This window comes from Vespula vulgaris, chromosome 24 (genome assembly GCF_905475345.1).
Source record: "Vespula vulgaris chromosome 24, iyVesVulg1.1, whole genome shotgun sequence".
Classification (NCBI taxonomy): domain Eukaryota; kingdom Metazoa; phylum Arthropoda; class Insecta; order Hymenoptera; family Vespidae; genus Vespula; species Vespula vulgaris.
Window position 1 is genome coordinate 1,105,295 of NC_066609.1, and position 21,294 is coordinate 1,126,588.

Below are 21,294 nucleotides of genomic sequence, written 5' to 3' on the forward strand. Positions count from 1 at the left end.
GAAATAATATAATTGATCGAATAAGTAAAGCAGCTTGCTCCCCGAACAAAATTATGTTATAAATTTGACAATAATATTATACCTTCCGATTATACCATTCTAATCTGCTAAAATTAAGCCAGCTAGTTATCGCTATCTATTACTAAAATCCAATGAAACAATATTAAAAGACGTAGGAAATCCTCTAAGAGACTAACGAATTAACAATGAAAAGAATTGATCTGATTAATCTTAACGATTTAGCAAAGCAATTTGTTTTGATCCAAATTTATATTATATATTTTACAGTAATATCTTCGAGCGTTCCTATCATCGCTAAAACTGAACTATTAAATAATATGGTTACGTAAAACCCGTTAATTTATAATCCAATGCAAGAACGATGAGGTTAATAACAACAGAAATAATCGATCTAACCAATTTTACAAATCTTACGTCAATCCCATCGATCTTTGTCAACGTTAAAACTCAACTAATGACAAAATATCACAAGATCCGAATTAATAATCGAAATAACGTATCACCGAACGACAGTAACAAGTCTTTTACGAAGCAAAACCAAAAAAAAAAAAAGAAAGAAAAAAAAGAAAGAAAAAAAAGAAAGAAAAAGGTTAGTTAACAACGAAAAAAAAAAGAAAAAAAAAAATAACGAATCGAACGGATTCAATGGATTCAATGGATCCGCCATCTTGGAAGAACATAAAAAAGAACATAAAAAAGAAAAGCAATTGAAGGAATTAATGAATAAGAAGAGAAAGAAGATGACGAAAACGATCAAGACGAAAATGAAGATGAAGATGAAGATGAAGTAGTAGTAGGTTTTGTGTATAGATCGTAATAAGGAGAATTATTCGAAAGGAAAAGGTTATGTACCAGAGAAGAGAGGATCGTCGTTCCCTCTGCGGCACACGTAGAACAATAATTCCATTGTTTCCAGCAATTAAGCGACGAGCCACACGACCAACTGATATCGACGAAGCCTTTACTACTACTACTACTACTACTACTACTACTATTACACAAGGGCAATCTTTCTCTTTCTCACTCTTGAAGAGTGTGTAAGTGAGAGAGAGAAAGATAGAGAGAGTGAGAGAGAGAGTGAGAAGCTTTCGTATATAAGCTTATGCAGAGGATCACAGCTCTCGATCGCGACACATGATTGGCTGCCATTGTGCTACTGGGTTTGGACCGATCTGCATGATTCCGAACAAAGGAATAGTCCTCGCAGCTCGACCGCCTGTCATGCTTCCACCTCTCTCACCCCATACACCCTATACACCCCATATACCCCACACACCCTCTCTCTCTCTCTCTCTCTCATACTCCCTTACTCTAACTCATCCCTATAACCGAACCCAACACCACCATCTCCTATTGTCTTCCGGTTTGTTTGCGCCTACGTGTCCCTCTCTCACGCACGTCTATATTACACACGCACGCACACGTGACCATGCTCTCGTGCCAACTTTCATCCCTCTAATTCGATCCATAATACACACCTCTACCTTCTCTCTATCATGTATGTACCTTGTCTCGCTTATAAAAACTCCCAACGTGACTTTACTTTTTTCTTCTTTTCTTCTTCTTTTTCTTTTTTTCTTTTTTTTTCTTTTATTCCTCTTCTCTTTTTCTTTTTTTCTTTTTTTTTCTTTTATTCCTCTTCTCTTTTCTTTCGTCTTCTTCTTCTTCTTCTTCTTCTTTCTTTTTTCTTTCTTCTTTTTTTTTTTAATTATTTTTTTTCTGCTTTTACAATTTTCTCTCTCTCTCTCTCTCTTTCTTTCTTTCTTTCTTTCTTTCTTTCTTTCTTTTTGGTTTATTTCTTTCTGGTTTTTTCTTCTTGTTTTTCTTTCTTTTTTCTTTTTTTTTTTCTACTCGGTTTTATCATCTTTTCGAACCGTCGCTTTTCGCGAGAAAAGAAAACACGAAATAGAGTCATGGTTTTCAAATTGGCCTTGAATTTTTGTTTTATTTTATTTTGCTTTATTTTATTTTGGAATGTTAATTTCAAGCATTAATTTTTAACTATTGATCCTTCACTTCTCGTTTTTTAATTTCGATATCAAAAGGTCATCAAAGAGGACCGCCATCTTCTGACAGGTTTTCATTGAAATTTTATATATATACAAGATAGACAGATAGACGAATGAAAAGAAAAAAAAAAAAAAGAATTGCCGTACTATTTACTTCTTTCAATATTATTATCATGTTGTTTAATTATTATTTGAAATATTTTAAATTTCGTTCTAATAATAATTTTAACGATAACTTAATTTCGATTTCAAAATGGCGAAACTCTTCCAACATGGCCGATCATTGCGTTCGATTTGTAATTTTTGAAAACGATAAATCATACATATATATATATATTGAATAAAAAAATTGTAAAAAAAAATGTTCTAACGTTGTATAAAGCCAAAGAAAATGATCTATGGGGGATCGAGTTACACGTACAAGCACACGCAACGTGTAACTCAGTTGGTATGTACAATAATCCTCGGCGTCAAAAAAATTCGTCGTTTTATTACTTTTCCACGCTTTTCCGTAACCTTTTGAAAATTCCAATTCCAACTCTATTGACAGATGTTCTCTCTATACGTTCGCGATTTCGTACGCAGACATATTTCATTATCGGCTTTCGAATTTTCCAAGAGAATTTTCACGGAAAATAAACGCGTAGAATATCGTCCGGTCGATAAAGTAAATTTTCTAAATTGCATTATAGCACGTAATAAAATAATTTCGTTATATTACTACATGATCAATTCGAATCTTCTTAAATTCGTCTCATCTCTCAAGAAAAGAAAAAAAGAGAGAGAGAGAGAGAGAGAGAGAGAGAGAGAGAGAGAAATAAAATTTTCTTTTAACAATCCTACTAAAGAAATAAACAAAATTATTAATAATAAAATAATAATACAAATTACACATAAATAACACTATATAAAAATAATAAAATAAAAACAAACGATATATATATATGTGTATATATGTAAAATATGATTGATAACAAAATAAAAGAAAAGTAATCGATAAATAATTATTATCGATGATAAAACGACGCAAATTTTTTTTCATTAATCACAAATAATTATTTTATCGACATCGACTTTGAGAAATAATTATTTTCTCATCTTTTTAATCCTTTTCTTTCTTTATTCCTCCATTTTTCTTTTCTCTTCTTTCTTTCTTCTTCTTTTTTTTTTTTTTACAGTAACGTCGAATTAAATTTAATTTCAAAAATGTGACAGAAAATTATGTTCACCGAACTACTTTATCAGCACTATGTGAATAGAGGAGATAAAATTCCAAAAGCATAGAGGGTGAGTGAGTGAATGAGTGAGTAAGCGAGCGAAAGAGGAAAGGGAGAGAGAGAGAGACAGAGAATGCTTTAGGAAAATCAAATTATCTTGTTCCATATCGCCTAGGTCTCTCTCTCTCTCTTTCTCTAATATCAAAAGGGACACTTAGTATTTATTATAAAAGAGTGTTATTTCCTATTCCTTCGGGGCAAATTGGATCACTTCGTGAGAACTCAACCGGTCGCATTTTCGATGTTAAAAGTTGGCGGCTGTTAGCTTGGACTAACTCACGTACGTACGTACGTACGTACGTTCGTTCGTTCGTTCGTTCGTTCGTTCGTTGGTTCGTTCGTTCGTTGGTTCGTACATTCGTTCGTTCGTTCGTTCGTTCGTACGTAGAACAAAAGTTTTATCGGAAGAAGGGAAAAAGAAAAAAGAAAAAAAAAAAGGAAAGAAGAAAAAAACATTTCCAATAGCGAGTGAAATAGGAAGAAGCTAGACGAAGGAAAGGAAAGGAAAAAAAAAGAAAAGAAAAGAAAAGAAAAGAAAAGATACAAAAATAATAATAAGATACACAAGACAAGTAATATTGAAAGGAAAAGTTTTTAGTAGTATCATTGTTTTATTTATTTTTGAGAACTCGGTCGGTAAGAAAGTTTTCTTGTTAAATTAACAAGGATATATAAATTATACAAGAATATATATATATATATATGTATGTATGTATGTATGTATGTATGTATGTATATGAGAGTGTATTTGATTATCAATATATATCGACAATATTGTAATAATTTATTAATTAATATTATTATAATTTATAATTATAAGTAATTCTACTATCATGCTCATTAATTATACAATATATAACAATAATTAATATAACATTAATTAGATAGATAGATAGATAGATAGATAGACAGACAGACAGATAGACGAATACATAGAATACATAGATAAGAGAAACAAAGAGAGAGAGAGAGAGAGAGAGAGAGAGAGAGAGGAAGGATTAGTAATAAGAAAAAAGAAGAAAACACAGAGAAAAAAAAGAGAAAAAAAAAAGAAAATTAGAGTTCGATCGGCCAAGCCGATAATTAGCAGCATTAACGAGTTATCGACGAGACAGGGTAGGGACAACGATAATCGATTCCTCTAATCGTGAAGAAATGTAATTTATCTCTCTCAAGAGAGAAAGAGACACAGAAAGAGAGAAAGAGATAGAGATAAATAGATAGATAGATAGATAGATAGATAGATAGAGAGAGAGAGAGAGAGAGAGAGAGAGAGAGAGAGAGAGAGAGAGAGAGAGAGAGGCGAAGAGACAGACGTCTCTCTCTCTCTCTCTCTCTCTCTCTCTCTCTCTCTCTCTCTCTCTCTCTCTCTCTCTCTCTCTCTCTTTCAACGCCCCTTTAACCTGGCAATCGTGTTACGATTAGAGCCGCCTCGTCACGCGGCACGTCCTAATTACATTTTCCTTTTCCACCTAGTCGTTCTATTAACGGAGGACGTAGAGAGGAAATATTTAAGAAGTAACTCGATCAGATCTTACTTCCTATTTCCTTTCTTTCTTTCTTTTTCTTTTTTTTCTTTTTTTCTTTTGGTTATCTTTTTATTATTATTAATATTATTATTACTTTCTTTTTATTTATTTGTTTATTAACCTATTTATTTATTTAGGTATATCTATCCTGCTGTTCTTTTTCTTGTTTAAAAGTGTTTATAAATAAACGATGAATCTGTGCAAAGATATATAAAGTATGTGTGTGTGAGTGTGAGTGAGTGAGAGAGAGAGAGAGAGAGAGAGATAGAGAGAGAGAGAGAGAGAGTAGAGATTCGTTTCGATGTAATTGAAAGTGTGAGACAAGCTCTGTTTCCTTCTCTCTTCCTCTCGGTATCAATATATCTATCTATCACTCTCTCTTTTTCTATCTCTGTCTTCTTCTCTTCTCTTCTCTCTTGTATGTGTTTTCTCTAAGGTTAAACGTAACTCCACGCAAAATTGACTTTTCGGGACACGTTCGCCGTCGTTAATATTGAAACTAAAAGCACAGTGCATCCTCTAACGCGTGTCTTCCCTTTGTAATTTGTGCTATAGTGGATAGATAAAAAGAGAGACAGAGAGAGACAGAGAAAGAGAGAGAGAGAGAGAGAGAGAGAGAGAGAGAGAGAGAGAGAGAGACAAAAAGAGAGAAAGAAAAAGAGAGAGAAAGATATAGATGGAAAATAAAAGAAGCAGAGATAGAAAATATATATATGTATATATATGTATATATATGTATTGATAAAAGAGTAAGGGAAACTAGAGAGATGTGAAAAAGTAGAGAAAAGACGAAAAAGAAAGAGAAAGTAGAGATTTAAAGAAAAATAGAAAAGAGAAAGAGAGAGAGAGAGAGAGATAGAATAAGAATGAGAAATAGAAAGAGAGAGAAAAAAAGAAAGAAAGAAAGAAAGAAAGAAAGGGTATACGTAGTAGACAGAGAAAGATATATGTTGACAGAGAAAGAAGTATATTGAGAAAGTAAGAAAGAAAGAAATAAATAAAGAAGAAGAAGAGAAAGAGAGAGAACGATATGTAAACAGATAAGTATATATGTTGAAAGATAGAGGTGTATATATAAAAAAAAAAAAGAGAGAAATAAATAGAAAGAGTGACAGAGAGAGAAATAGAGTCAAAAAAGAGAAATAAAAGAGAGAGAGAGAGAGATCTAGATTGTGAAAATTCTATCGTTAAAACAAAATCGAAAGAGCAGAGAAGAAAAATCGTGAAAGAAAGAAAATAGAGGGACAGAGAGAGAGAGAGAGAGAGAGAGAGAGAGGGAATACATGCAACACGTTCAAATATTTCTCCCAAAGGTTGTTTCGAGATAAACGAATTTCCTTCTCTCGCTATTTTACTCGGTTCTCGGTATTATAAAGTCAACGGAGGAGAAACGTTCACACGCTTCGTACGGTTTAAAATCGAGTTATGTTTTATTCGGCAAATTTTATATCCATAGAGAGATATTGTTCTATCGAGGGGAATAAAATGAAAATGAAGGTATTCTTATTATATAGGAAATGTTGCGATTAAAACTTTTGATATTCCGTACGTTTCAAATGTTTCGTATGTGCATAAATAATAATAATAATAATAATTATTATTATTAGTATTATTATTATTATTATCGTTATTATTATTGTTATTATACATATGTTGTTATATATTATATATATATATACATATATAATAATTGTGAATTATTAATTATTTATTCGAATTAGTAATGTCTTATTAAATATGAATGAAATTAATTTGTATTATGGATTATCCGTATTATGTTTTATAAAATGTAAGATTAAGTAATTTGCATTATTAAGTATCATGTATTAATTATTCGTGTTGTATGAATTATATTGTTCATAAATAATTCTTGTACACGTATATGTGTATACGTATACAATATATTCTGCACGTACATGCATACGTACATACATACATACATACATACGTATGAATACACACGTAGTACGCATTTCGCGAAGTAAAACGGTAAAATTTTCTAATTGCCCAAATTTCCATTCTGTCCACGCGAATTTTTTTTTCTCTCTTCAAATTTTCCAAAAGTTTCCCTCTATCTTTTTTTTTTTGCTTTTCTCTTCCTTCCTTTCTTTTTCTTTTTTTTTTTGCTTCTTTTTTCGTACCATGTAAAAACTGCGAATTAACCAAAAAGTTTGACATTCTACTCGCTGCGAAGTTGCAATGACGCTGTGAGCATAATTTTGTCGAGCTTTTCCATCTCTCTCTCTCTCTCTTTCTCTCTGCTAAATGCAGTAAGCTTTTCGTCCGATTCATTTCCTATCCCTCAACCCTTTCCTTTTTATTTTTTTATTTTTTTTTTGAAATCTTTTTTCCATTCTTTTACGTGCCACATGCACGTTCGTTCCTTTTATATACGTTATTTTTTTTCTCTCTATTATTTCTCTAATCTCCGTTTAGAACTTTTCCACCATTTAATATTCGTCCAATTCGTTTCTAATTTGCTTTTCTCCGATTGGAGACAAATACAAAATTCTTAATTGTTTTTTTCCTTCAATATTTCATAACACTGAGAATTACTAATGATTCGACGATGGAATCAATTAAAATTAATTAACAAATTCTTCTTGATCGTTTAAAATATTGAATAGGAAAAGTAGGATGTAGAGGGCACCATCGTATGACAAGACAATTCGTCGGTAAAATAGATTTCCTAAGTAACAGCATTTACGTCGGTAAAAACTACTACGTGCAGATAGTTTTCTACAATACCGACTGTTAAGTTTTATTACCCCATAATAATAAATTTCTTCTATACAAATCAATTTTGCTTTTATCAATCGATTTCTACAAATTGAATTCATTAAACTGAATCAAAACAAAACGACAAGAAGAACAACAAATTTAAACAATTTATAGGAAAAAGGAAAAAAAAATAAAATTAATAAAGAAAAAAAAAAATCTTCATTCGTCACTACTATTTTTGTCCGTTTGTCCCTTTTTATCCCGGAGGGTATACTGGACACGTCCAATTTACTTCTTTCCAGATATGAAAACGACTGATCCGATCTAATTAGGAAAGAAAAAAAAAAAAGTAGAAGAGAGGTAGTAGATAGAAACGAGAGAAGAAAGAGAGAAAAAACGCAACGATTGCAGTTTGCATGGATTTATATCCATCCTCCCTCCTTCCTTGCACCCTCTTCATCCCTCTCAACCTCATCCTCTCTCTACCCGTCCTTCACCTAACCACTGGACCATCAGAGCAAAATTTTTTCACGACTGGCTTCTGCCAAAGCTCGCGTGATCCTCTCTTTATCGCGAGTATGAAGAGAGAAAGAGAGAACACGTGGGAAAAATTCGAATAAAAAATATTCGGACGGAATAAAAAATATTTTGTACTATAAACTCGTATATATACGTATATATTCTATATCGTAAAGTACAAAATGGCGGATGGCTCGTAGTACGAACAAAACAAAAAACAAAAAAAAAGAGAATACACAAAAAAACAAGCACGAAGGACAAGGATAAATAAGGAAACGAGACGCTCGTAGATGGGAAGAAAAAAGGAAAAAAAGAAAAAGAAAGGAAAGGAGAGGAAAAAATTAATTCTAAAATTAAACCGTCTATTGTACGCACCGTACAAAATGGCGAACGAACGGGAGGGTATAAAGAATGTATGAAAAAAATTGTACGAATAAAAGATGAAAGAGAAAAGAAAAAAAAAATCAAGGAAGTATTTTATTCTCCTTTTAGAACTTTCGTACTTTACGTTTCACACGCAGTAGTTTTTGAAAGTCGATCGAAAATACGTAAAAAAAAAAAAAGAAAGAAAAATACGATTCTGACCATTTATTAATTAAAGAAATCTTCTTTATCGACAAAGCGACGAAAAAATTCAATTCAATTCAATTCAATTCCACTCAATTCAATTCAATTCAATTCAATTTTTTTTGTCGTGGTCGATTAAATATGAGATGTATGTAAGAAATACGATTATGACCATTGTGTTAAGTAACAGCGATCTTCATTATCGACAGAGCGAAGAAAAAATAAATAAGAGTATAAATTAACAAATATATCGTCGATCGAAACGCGATAAATCGAGATGATTATTATTTCAGTAACTAATACAAAATTAACTAACCTCCATGTGAGATTCCGATAGGGCCAACGTTGTCCGTGAATCGTGAAACGTTTGCGTCTGGTTCTTGAGTATCGCGGATTCTGTCGATCCGATAAACCGCAACGTCGTGCCTTCATCAATTTTCGAGTGGCATCGTCGATCTCACCGGTAACTGGAATACCACTGAATCTCTGCGAATAAATAAGAAATATAATGAACGTTGAACGATAATAATTAAATAATTAACGAAATAAAACAAGAATAAAGGGAGAACGAAAAGAAGAAGAAGAAGAAGATCAAATTTAATACTCTTCATTTCCGCCATATTTGTTTCATAGATAGACCATAACCCTCGTATTTTCTGCGTTATATTTATCTTATAACAACAATAAACATTCTATTTTATATATATATATATAATATATATAAAAAAATATAAAAAAGTTTTCTTTTCTCCTAACGCACACACACACACACACACACAAATATACACACATATATATATTATAGGTTGTTTTATTCTTATGATACAGAGGGCAGTGGGTGGCATATCTAGGGTTTCGTGGAATGTAGAGGGAGTAGTAAGTAGAGGGTAGGAGGTTAGAATAGAAAAGGAATTTTTCAGAACACACAGAGAGAAAAAGACGACGATCGAGGACCAATAGAAATATATCTTTTATTGGTTCTATACGAACAAACGTGAACAGACGTTCTCTCGTTCTTGACGAGTTCGATTTTCATGCAAATCCTCCGTCATTGTAAATCGGGGGTGGAGAGGACAAAAAGAGAGAGAAAAAGAAAGGAGGAGATAAACGTCGGCCATTTGTAATAGTATATGTTCGGATATGGTCACACAACATACACACACATAACGCGTATACGTGTATTTATATATGTAATATGTATATATAATATAGTCTACAGTGCCAACAGATCGTTTTTCCAATTGTCCATTTTAACCGACGTTTCTCCGTGTCCTCTCTCTCTCTCTCTCTCTCTCTCTCTCTCTCTCTCTCTCTCTCTCTCTCTCTCACTATCTTTTCCACTCTAACTCCACCATTGTGTTGTATTCTTCTTCTTCTTCTTCTTCTGCTATAGTGATCTAGCTTGGTTGCTTGTTACTTTTGCTTAGCTTGCTTTAATGGTAATATTTCTTTCATTGTTTTTTCTCCATTTTGTTTATTTTCTTTCTCTTTTTTTTTCTGATGTCCATCTACGTATAAAAAGTTATAGACAGTTTATGTACGTAGTTATGTACGGATACGTTAAAACGGAAATAGTCGAAAATAATATGGTAATATATGTGTGTGAAATAAAAATGAAGAAGTTTAGCTGGCTGGCTGGTTGGCTGGCTGGCTGGCTGACTAACTGGCTTATTCTTCTTCTTCTTCTTTCTAACTCTACGCTTTGAGAATTCTAATTTTTTTTTCTTTTTTTCTATCGAAACTTACTATAATTATTATTATTATTTCTATTCTCTTTCGATCTCTCGTTTCATTTTTAGAGATTTTTTTTCTTTTTTATTTTATTTTTTTATTTATTTTTTATTTTGTTTTCTTTTTTTTTCTTTTTCATTACTTATACATAGTTGTGTGTGTGTGTGTGTGTGTGTGTGTGTGTGTGTGTGTGTGTGTGTGTGTGTGTGTGTGTGTGTGAAAATACATAAAAAATAAAGAAACGATTAATAGAACTTCTCCCCACCCCGCAAAATTTGAATATGAACGGACAATGTATAATGATAACGAATAAAAATAAACTGACGATTCGTGTGACATCTTTTTTCCCGTCTTTTTTATTTTTTTCTTCTTCTTAAGCGCGAAATTTGAATCTGAAAAGGACAATGATAAATAACGGCGTGAAAAGTAAATCGACGGGTTAACGGAACTTCTTTCCAGCGGGAAATTTGAATTTGAATGGGCAATGATAATGACGAATAAAAATAAACTGACGATTCCGTGTTACTTCCTTTTTTTTTTCCTTTCTTTTTTTCTTTTTTTTTTTTTTTTCTTAGGCATTGAAAATTTGTATCTGAAAGGACAGTGATAGACAAATAAATAAATTTTGACTATTACTTGACGGAATATTTCTTTTTATCGGGCTATTTGAATACGAATTGGACGATGTTAATATGGCCGCAAAATAAATTGACGATCGGCGGCGAATTCTTTTTCTCGAACGCGAAATTTAAATTTGTAAAAAAGACGGCTACAATGACTGATCGACGGAACATGTTTTTTTTTTTTTTTTTTTTTAGTAGGAAATTGGAACCAACAAATGTCAATTTCTGTACCATCGGTTCCTATAAAATCGAGCGGGAAATTTGAATCCATTGTACGTGTATATTCCTTTCAATATATTCTCGAAAATAAAATTATAAAAAATTGTTAGATCATTTTCTGACTAAGATAAATGATTAATAATAATAATAATAATAATAATAATAATAATAATACTTACTTGTAAATTTCTAATGGCGTCCCTAAGTTGATCTTCTGTCCTTAGATTACCGGTTTCTGGGTTGCTCTCTGGCAAATACCCGAACTTTGTGAGATAACTTTGCTGTAACAAAATTATAAATATCAAATTAATAATACGATTATATACTTGGTATTTAAAAAATAAAGAAAAGTATAGACGAACGATCCTATCATCGTGGAAATTAATTAAATTATTAATCAATATATCAAAGAGGAAAGAAATATGACGATCATTATCGAAATACACAAAAGAAATAAATAAACAAATAAATAAACGACACTACATATAAAAATTGCTGCAGTATACAGTGTCCAAAAAAAAAAAAAAACCAACAAAAAAATACACGAACGATCCTAACCAATGTCTTTGAAAGAAGAAAAAAGAAAGAGACTAAGAGAAATAAAATAATTAAAAAAAAAAAAAGAAGGAATAAAAATAACAATATCAATGGTTCTTCCATCGTTATTTTCGCAGATAACGGAGCATGGAAATGGCGAATGGGGTTTGGAAGATGGTGTTGGAAGAAAGGAAGGAAGGGGTAAGCTCGGTCGACGACAATGGTCTCACGCGCGTGTCGTTCATATCTTCTTAAACCCTTAAATGTGAGATACGTATAGTTTTGCCATTCTTATTCTTATTCTCTTATTTTTCATTTTATCGGAATAAAACAAGAAAGAGAAAGAGAAAGAGAGATATATATATATAAAATTCTACGTATACATATTTATATATGGTTAAATATAAAATATATATATTTACAAAATAAATATATATTTTTAATAATATATAAAATATATATATATAGAGAGAGAGAGAGAGGGAGAGAGAGAGAGAATAGCATTGTCGTCGTCATAGTTGGTTCATGTTATATATTACCTCTATGGTAAATATCCCATAGGATATACTGTTAGTATAAGATATAAAAGAAATTGCATTCTGTCACGAAAGAATGATTTTTATTGGGTATGGCACGACATCGAATAATGGTAGTAAAGAAAAAAGGGATGAGAAGAAGAAAGAAATAGAGAGAGAAAGAGAGATAACGTGAAGGTCAAGAGGATGGTAGCGAAAAGGGTAAAAATAGAAAAAGTGTATGAAAAAGAAAATTGTGGAAGATATACATACACATAATATATATATATAAAGAGACATATATATATATATATATATAAAGAGAGAAAGAGAAAGGGTTGAAATAGTGGGGATAAAAAAAAGTGGTGGGGGGTGAATAAAGAATAATGTGATAGTGAAGGTAAGCTGTTGAGGTTGAAAAAAAGGAATTAAAAGATAGGGGTTGAGGGTGTATGTGTATGTGTGTTAAATCTTCTCTTCGTATTTAAAAACATCCTCGATTTTCTTAATTACGATAAGATTAAAAAAAAAAAAAAGAAAAAGAAGTAAGGAAAAAAAAAAGGAAAGAAATGAACGCGAAAGGAAGAAATTTAAACGGTGAGGAAAGGTAAAGGAGAGAAGGGGGTTGGTTGGTAGTGATTTGTAACAGAGCAAGCAATTTAGGGGTTGTAATTGAGGAAGTAATTTAAAGGGATTCTAATGGAAGGATAAAAAAGAAAGAAGAAAAAAGAAGAAAAAAAAAAAAGAAACAATTGTTCTCTCGTAAATAGTTATTTGCAATTGTTTCGAAATATTAATAGGGGAAATTGTCAATGATCGTTATTACTTATTTATTTTAATAATATTATTGGTTAGTTAAAAAAAGAAAAGAAAAAGAACATCCTTTTCCTTTTTTCTTTTTTCTTTTTTTTTTTGTTCCAGAAAAGAAAGAATAAAAAGAAAGAAAAATAGTATACCAATCGTCAAGATATAAAATTTCTTTTCATTCAGATATATATATATATTCTTTTTTGTTTATTATAATTTCAATAAAATTCAAATAAAATTAACATAAATAAAAACAATTGTTTAATTACTCCACGTTCGAGCTTTGTTAAGTTCGACAAAAGAATTTATTACGAAAAAAAAAAAAAAAAGAGAGAAATCATTGAATCATTAGGAAGAAATTTTTTTCGGAATTAATCACGCCATATTTGAATTCCATACTCTACTATGAAATTTTCTCATAAAAGAGCAAGAAAAAGAGAGAGAGAGAAACAAGTAATGATTGTATGTTATATACTATATATATAACATACTAGACGAGCTATGTGTATATATATATATATATATATATATATATATATATATATCAAGAACACTTTATTATTAAGAGTAAGCTCTCTCTCTTACACACACACATACACACACACACACACAAGATCTCTTTCTCTCTCTTTCTCTCTCAGAACGAGACGGATGCGGATTAGCGAGCGAACGCGAGGAAGATTGGAATACTTTAGCGAAACAAATAAGTATGGCTGAGAAAAGCTTTACGAGTTTCTGCATCCGGACTGGGGTAAGTATGAAACATTCTTATCGTGCCTTTGGTATAGCAGAAAAACGTGACTCGTGAGAAAATTGTGATGATTAAGGGAGATTGAGATAAACATATACACTCGTGTATAACGCAAATTCATATAATAAATATACAACAAAATTTTTAAAAAAGAAAAATATATATACGTATAAGTATATCCCGTAAAATTCATTTGTCGATTTACATAGAAAAAAGAAAAAGAAAAAGAAAAAAGGGAAAATATTTGAGCGCCGAGATGATTTTTCAGTCGATTTCTTTTTTCATAGGTTAATTATACAACATAAAATTAACTGTATATATATATATTTTTTTTTTATATGATGTAACAATTAATTTTATGAGGCGATAAAAGAACGAATAAAATATAAAAACAAAGAAAGAGAGAAAGAGAGAAAAAACGAAAGGGAAGAAAACATATAATGATACGAATATAAAATAATTGTGAAAGAGATTAACAAGGATTAAAAATGGCGGCGATCACTTCGTGTTTTTTAACTTAGATCGTTTACGTTTTAAAGCTCGAGGGTATAAAATTGTGATAAAAATCGATTAAAAAAAAGTGAATAAAGAACCTAACGAACGTTCATGACTCGAACAGTGAAAAAGAAGGAGGATAGAAGATGTGGAAGATGGGGTGCCGCCATATTTGGTGGAACGATGAGCGGCCCGTAAACGTACAAACGAGTTGTCGGTAGGTAGGTAATATATCTTGGGGTAGTGGCACAAAGAGAAGCAAAGAAGAGGGTGAAGCGAGAAAGAAAGAAAGAAAGAAAGAAAGAAAGAGAGAGAGAATGTGTCAGTGCGTGCATTTCTGTGTGTGTTTGCTGGACTTAGGCCGTGTATGGTCATCGTGCACGATTTCTCTGGCATTGTTCCGTGGATCTACCTTCTTTTGCTTTAGAACCGGTTGCACGTTGTTAACTACGTCACTGGTTGCATTGCCATTTATGGAGAATAATATAAGGACATATGCATACGGGTATGTGTGTGTATTTCATATATATATATATATATATATATATGTATGTATTAATAGGAATATATGTGTCTGTGTGTATTAATAGAATTTCATATTAAATTATAAAGATTATAAAACATGAATGTTAATATCAGAAAACGTTGGAAAACAAATTGAGATCATACATATATCCAAATAAATATTTCATTCCTTTAACGGATGTGTCTCTGTTCTCGTCTGATATATTATGTACAAGCGTTTAGAACTTAGCAAAGGGAAAAGGCCAAGGTCAAGCCCTATAGAACGTTTCTTTTTAAAGGAATACAATACGATATATGTATGTGACTTATCGAATTGTTCGATTCTATATTATAGAGAGAGAGAGAGAGAGAGAGAGAGAGAGAGAGACAGAAACAGAGAACGGAGAAAGAGAGAGAAAGAAAAAAAGAAAAAGAAATAAATGGAATTAAAAAGGATCTCAAGAAAACTCGGTCACGACTATAATGTAATAGTGGTAGTAATAGTAATGGCGGTAGTAGTAGTTGTAATCGAACGTCGTGATGCGGAAAAGACGCGACAGCAGCTGCGGTTTTCTCTCTTATTCTGTCTCTCTCTCTCTCTTTATGTATATATATATATATATATATCTTTCTCTCACTCATTCACTCATTCACTTTCTCAGCAGAACCGATGACGCGGAACAAAAGCCAGAAAATATATCCGAATAATAAATATAGTTGGACATTGGAAAGCACTTAAAGTCCAATTGATTCGACACAGATAATACACACGTATCGAAATTCTATGTTGTGTTGAGAGTTCTGTGATACTTCGAACTATATTGAAGTATTTGCAGTATCGGGTTTGATTTGATGTTATTGAAACGGACGAATGATAGGAAAGAAAAGGAAAAAAAAGAAAAAAAGAGAGAGAGAGAGAGAGAGGAAAAAAGAAAAAAGAAAACTTGAATAAAATATGAATTGAATAATCACCGTCAGTGATTTTAATATGTTAATACGTCGATTTTAATAAGAGTGTGTTTTGATAATGCTTGTAGTATGTGTAACAATATAATGGTATTAATTATGATAATTATAATATTCATAATATTGTTATTAGTATAGTATAATAGAGTACAGTGTACTATAGTACAGTACGGTATAATATATTACAGTAGAATATAGTAACAATATAATAAATTATAGTATAATACAGTACAGTACAATATACAGTACAGTTCGGTATATAAATTATAATATACTATAGTTCAATATAGTACAGTATAATACATTATAATATATTATAGTTCACTACTGTACAGTATTACACGTAGTATAATATACTACAGCACAGTACGATACAATACAGTGCAATAAACTACGATACAGTAAATTCAGTGCACAATTTTATCGATGGAATATTTCGAGTAAAAGGAGGAGAAGGAGAGATGAGTGCATTCTCTCTCTCTCTCTCTGTCTCTGTCTCTGTCTCTCTTAATGAGAAGGTGCAACCACTATTCTTCTTGTCAGTTTGTGTTTTAAAGTTTTTTTAACGAGAGTCAATTCGATCAGAAGCTCTACTACTTGACCTCCTCTCCCCTCTCCTATCACTCATGGTTGACCTCGTTTCCGGTTAACTTCAACATCCTTGTCCAATTGTCTTTTATTTCCGAGTCTTAACGTGAATTTAGAACGATGAAAGTAAAGACTTACATACACCGAGGTGTCGTTTCTACTTTGCTAATTTTTTTTTTCCTTTTTTTTTTACGTCATTTTTAGGAGGAAAGAAAAAAAGAATTTTGTTCTCGTCCTCCTCTTCTTCTTCTTTTTTTTTTGTAGGAAAATAGGAACGAAATTTGAAATCGAGAAGAAACGAAAAAATAGAAAAACAAGAAAGAAAAAATGAAACTTCAGATTGTATGAAACTTTTTTATTTCGGTCACGTGATTTTTTAAGGAAGAAGGTTAAGAAAATATGTATGAATTTAATAGTCGATTCTTTTTGTTTATCATTGTTATTATTGTTGTTAACAGTCATGTAAAAATACCATGATACGAAACAAAATACCAGTCGATAATCAACACACACAAACGCACAATTTGAAATTCGAACTAACGGATATTGGCGTGAGTCTAATAGAAATTTGCATTTCGGTCATGGCTGCCGATATCCGTTGCCAGTCCCACTTCCTGTTACGCAATTGATTCGATTGGGAGTGAAAGAAAGGTAGTATGATGGATGACACACCATAAACCCAGACGCAAAACAGTGCACGCGCGCGCATATATGCGCGTGCGTGAGTGCGTATTTGTATTGTGGGAGAAATGATGGGTGGATGGTTATTTGCATGGCTGCAAAAACAAATATGGCGACACGTGACCGAAAGAAAGATGGCAGCTGGCGGCCATTAAAAAATTGACGATCGACCGATCAAAACACCATCGAGATAAAATCGATCGAACGATCGATCGATCAAAATCATCGATAATCGATCGATCGATCGATCAAAATCATTGATGATCGATCGATTAAAGAAAATATTAATAAAACAATATTCAATTACGTTATTATTATTATTATTGTTTTGTACGAATTGAAAGGAAATTAAAACAGAGATACGAAGAACATAGTTTTGGGAAAAAACAATAGCGTAAATCATACTTCCGAATAAATTTTTTAATTATAGGATAAATTAAATCCAAAAGGTCGGGTTGTAATATTTCAACAAAAAAATATCGTTACTGATTGTAACGAACGACGAAGTGACACGATGTAATAACTCGATGTACATAAATGATGCGACGAAGAGACGAAATATAATCACCCTAGAATATTAAATCCATGTTGTGGAAGTCTACTTACAAATTACTATAGTAATATAGTACCAGAGAACTATCTACTATACAATTACTGAGATAGTCCGCTGTTATCCCGCATACGTATGTATATACCAAATGCGACGGTAATTAAGTAGAGGAGTGGATCTAACAAGAGACAGAGGGGTTGTTGAGAGAGAGAGAAGGGGGATGGTGAGTGACGTGAGAGAGGGTGAGAAACGTGAGGGATATAAAGGGGATGAGGGATGAGGGCGTAAACGAAGATCGACTTAATTGAAGGCCAGTCGAAAGAGGTTGGCGCTAACTGAAGGACATATTGACAGGGTGTACGGTCATTGTGTCAACTGTTTCGAAAATTGTCCAATTCCAAAATTGTCCAAAAATGTTACGTATCAAATGATTTAACGATATCTTCTGATTATTAATTTCTTTTTTCTTTTTTTTTCTTTTTTTTTTATATCTTATTGGAACGATCTTTCGCTTGAACGCTTTTTTCTGTATCTTTTCTTTTTTCTTTTTTTTTTGGCTCACCAAAGATTTTCGATCCACTCTGTATTACCGACCGTTGGCAAATTATTTTGTTAATATTATTAAAAAAAAAATCAAAGAACTTTAATGCTAATCTTTCTTTTTTTTCTTTCTTCGAATCATTGAATTATAAGTATGAAAACATTTTGCACGATCTGTTTTATCTACCGTCGATAAATTAGTTTAATAATATTACTGTAAAATGCTTTTAAACTAACCTGTTATTTTTTTTCCGTTTTAGATTGATGAACTACGAGCTTAAAAAACTTTTGGCCAACTCGGTACTACTGTTACCAATACTACTGTCACTACTCTACTGCAGGAATTTTACTAATGTTAATTCTCTGTCAAAATACACGGTTGTATTCTCCTTCTCTTTCTAACCTATCTATAATAATTGAATTTTCTATGTTTACTTGGTGGTCACATCTTGTGTCTTATCACGTCTGACTTGTAGGAAGTTATTTGAAACTAACCAATCTACTACGACTACTACCCTACTACTATTATTACTGCTGCTGCTTTACTACTACTGCTGTTGCTACAACTGCTACTGCTGTTCCTCCTGCAGGGTATATTTTAGTTCAAGTTAAGATGAAACTTGCTAAATGGTTGAACTAGAGTAGAATGAATTTAAATGACTCTACACTTCTAAGAATATTGGATTGGTTGATATATAAATATTGTAATACTGTTATATTACTTATTATTTAGTGTTTATCTTATTTACGTTATAATATTATATACTAGTATATATATATAGTATTAATTTTATATAATATAAATTAAAAGCAGAGAAAAGAAAAAACGAATATTAAATAAAATGAGGAATTCGACAATCGATTCCAAAATGGCGGAGACAATATTAATACTCGACTAACCTAAAACTTAAAAACTACTAATAATAATAATAATCGTCTACAAATATTTGAGAAAAAAAAAATAGAGAAATAATAATTTCAAACATTAAACATTAAACTATATTTATATGTATAAATATATATATATATATACATATCGGCCATATTTCAATTAAACAAAAATTCTATTTCCATTTGTCAAGCATTCTTTTACTCTAAAAAAAAAAAAAAAGAGGGAGAGAAAAAGAGAGATATAAAAAAAAAAGAAGAAGACAAATAAATTAAAAGGAACTCTACGGTCGTGTGTTGTCAATCAAGCGAAAGGAAATTCGTCCGCATTTTGTGCAACGCAACCGGTTAAAACGAATTCTCGTACACGTTTCTCGCGCTCTCGTTCATTAATTTCCTTTTTTTTTTTTTTTCTTTTCTTCTTCTATTTATTTAAAATTTTTTTCTCTACCTTTTTTGTTTTAACTCTCCAGAACAATTACTCTGGCAGGGTTCCCAAAGGGAAGAGAATCACGCGAGCGCGTTAGAATTTACGATTCAAATCGCCGTCGGCTAGTCGCATCCTTTCGCCATTTTCCTTCGTAGGATTGGGGTGCGACAGGATTAACCACATGTGTGTGTGTGTGTGTGTGTATATATATATACATACATATATACGTATATATATATATATATATATATATATATATATACTGAGCTCAGACGAACAAATTGTAATTGCGAGAAAAGGGAAATTCAGTTATTTCCTTTTACCGAGCATAAACGAGCCTTCCAATTCTGTCAAGAAATGAAATTCCGCTATGTCTCTCTTTTTCTCACTTTATTGAGAACTCTTTCTCTATTTTTCTCTCTTACTTGTTCTCTCTCTTTTTCTCTCTTACTTGCTCTCTTTCTTTCTTTCTTTCTTTCTCTTTCTCTCTTTTTGTGTGTCTATCTATCTTTCTTCGTCTCGACGAATAATTCGATTGCGGAACAGAAGATGGAATTGAAGACGTATGTACATTATTACGTCTGATCGAATGGCTTTTCGAAGCTGCGTAAAGATTTCTTTATCTTAAAAATAGAAGAAATAAAGAAAGAAAGGGAGAAAAAAAGAAAAGACAAGCAAACATACAAAGAAAGTAAAAAAGGAAGGGAAATAAACAGACGGAAAAGAAAAAGAGAATAAAAAAGTCGGGAAAGAGACGGATGGAGATAAAGAATACAAAAGAGGAATGCAGCGAAGAGATCTTAACATCAAAAAAAAAAAGTAATAATAATGAAATCATTAAAAAAAAAAACAAAAAACAAATATATGTGCGTATACGTATGTGTACACACACGCACACATATATTACATTAAAATCAATTTCAAACTTCATAGATTTGAAACTAAATTAATAATTGGTATTAAAAGACGATATTTATAATATTAAAAAAAAAGTTTTTTTTTTTTTTTTTAGAGAAATCACATTCGAACGAAATAAATAAATTCTCTATATTTTACATTCCTTAGCACTCCAAAAGAAGAGTTTTTTTTTCTCTCCTCGACATCCTTATCTCTTTTTCTTTTCATCTCTCTTTTTCTCTCTCATTTCTTAACTATTTCTCTTTTTTTTTTCCTGATGGACCGTTCTGCATCCATTGTTACGAGTATCCCAAAGAGGTCCCATAGGATCTCCACACCTCACCTAACCATACCTAACCTCACCTAACCAAATCTAACCTAACTTTACCCTACCTCACCTAACCTAACCTAACCTCAGCCTAGCTTAGCTCAACCCCCCTTAATACTCACCACTTCTCGTTGTCACCGTCGATCGGAAATAAAGAGGGGAAAATCGTGCTCGGCATTTGATGCTACTACGGAGTTTTCCAAGGACGGTTAAGGATAAGTTTAGTGCAACGTGAGACACCAAAAATGTGTATGTTGTTGTGTGTGTGTGAAGGTGGGAGGGAGGGAGGGGAGGTAAGTAACTCCGAAGAGACGAGTTAAAGTGAGAAGGATAGAGATAAAGATAGAGATAGAGAAGAAGGGGGAGGGTGAAGAAAATAAAGAATATAAAAAAAAGGGAGAAGGTAATACAGGGAAACTTTTGCAGCGTTCACAGAGTTAGAAATGGAGAGAAAGAAAAGAAAGAGAGAGACGGATAAACGGACGGACGGACAGAGAGAGAAAGAGAGAGAGAGAGAGAAATACAGTAAACTTTTAGGACGTTGAAAGAGTATCAACTTTGTACGTGATTGGAATACTTTTTCTATTACCAAATAATTTTT

General features: G+C 31.9%; 1 protein-coding gene across 8 annotated transcripts in view; it reads right to left on the bottom strand.

Moving 5' to 3' along the window:
• Positions 1 to 21,294, bottom strand: part of LOC127072101 (matrix metalloproteinase-2) — a 214,145-nt gene that overhangs the window by 116,525 nt on the left and 76,326 nt on the right. For all 8 annotated transcript variants that reach the window (XM_051012231.1, XM_051012232.1, XM_051012230.1 and 5 more), the window contains 2 exons: positions 11,396 to 11,497; positions 8,960 to 9,129 (listed from right to left, as the gene is read on the bottom strand). In XM_051012231.1, coding sequence (XP_050868188.1) covers positions 8,960 to 9,129; positions 11,396 to 11,497 — 272 coding nt within the window. The remainder of the gene's footprint in view (positions 1 to 8,959; positions 9,130 to 11,395; positions 11,498 to 21,294) is intronic.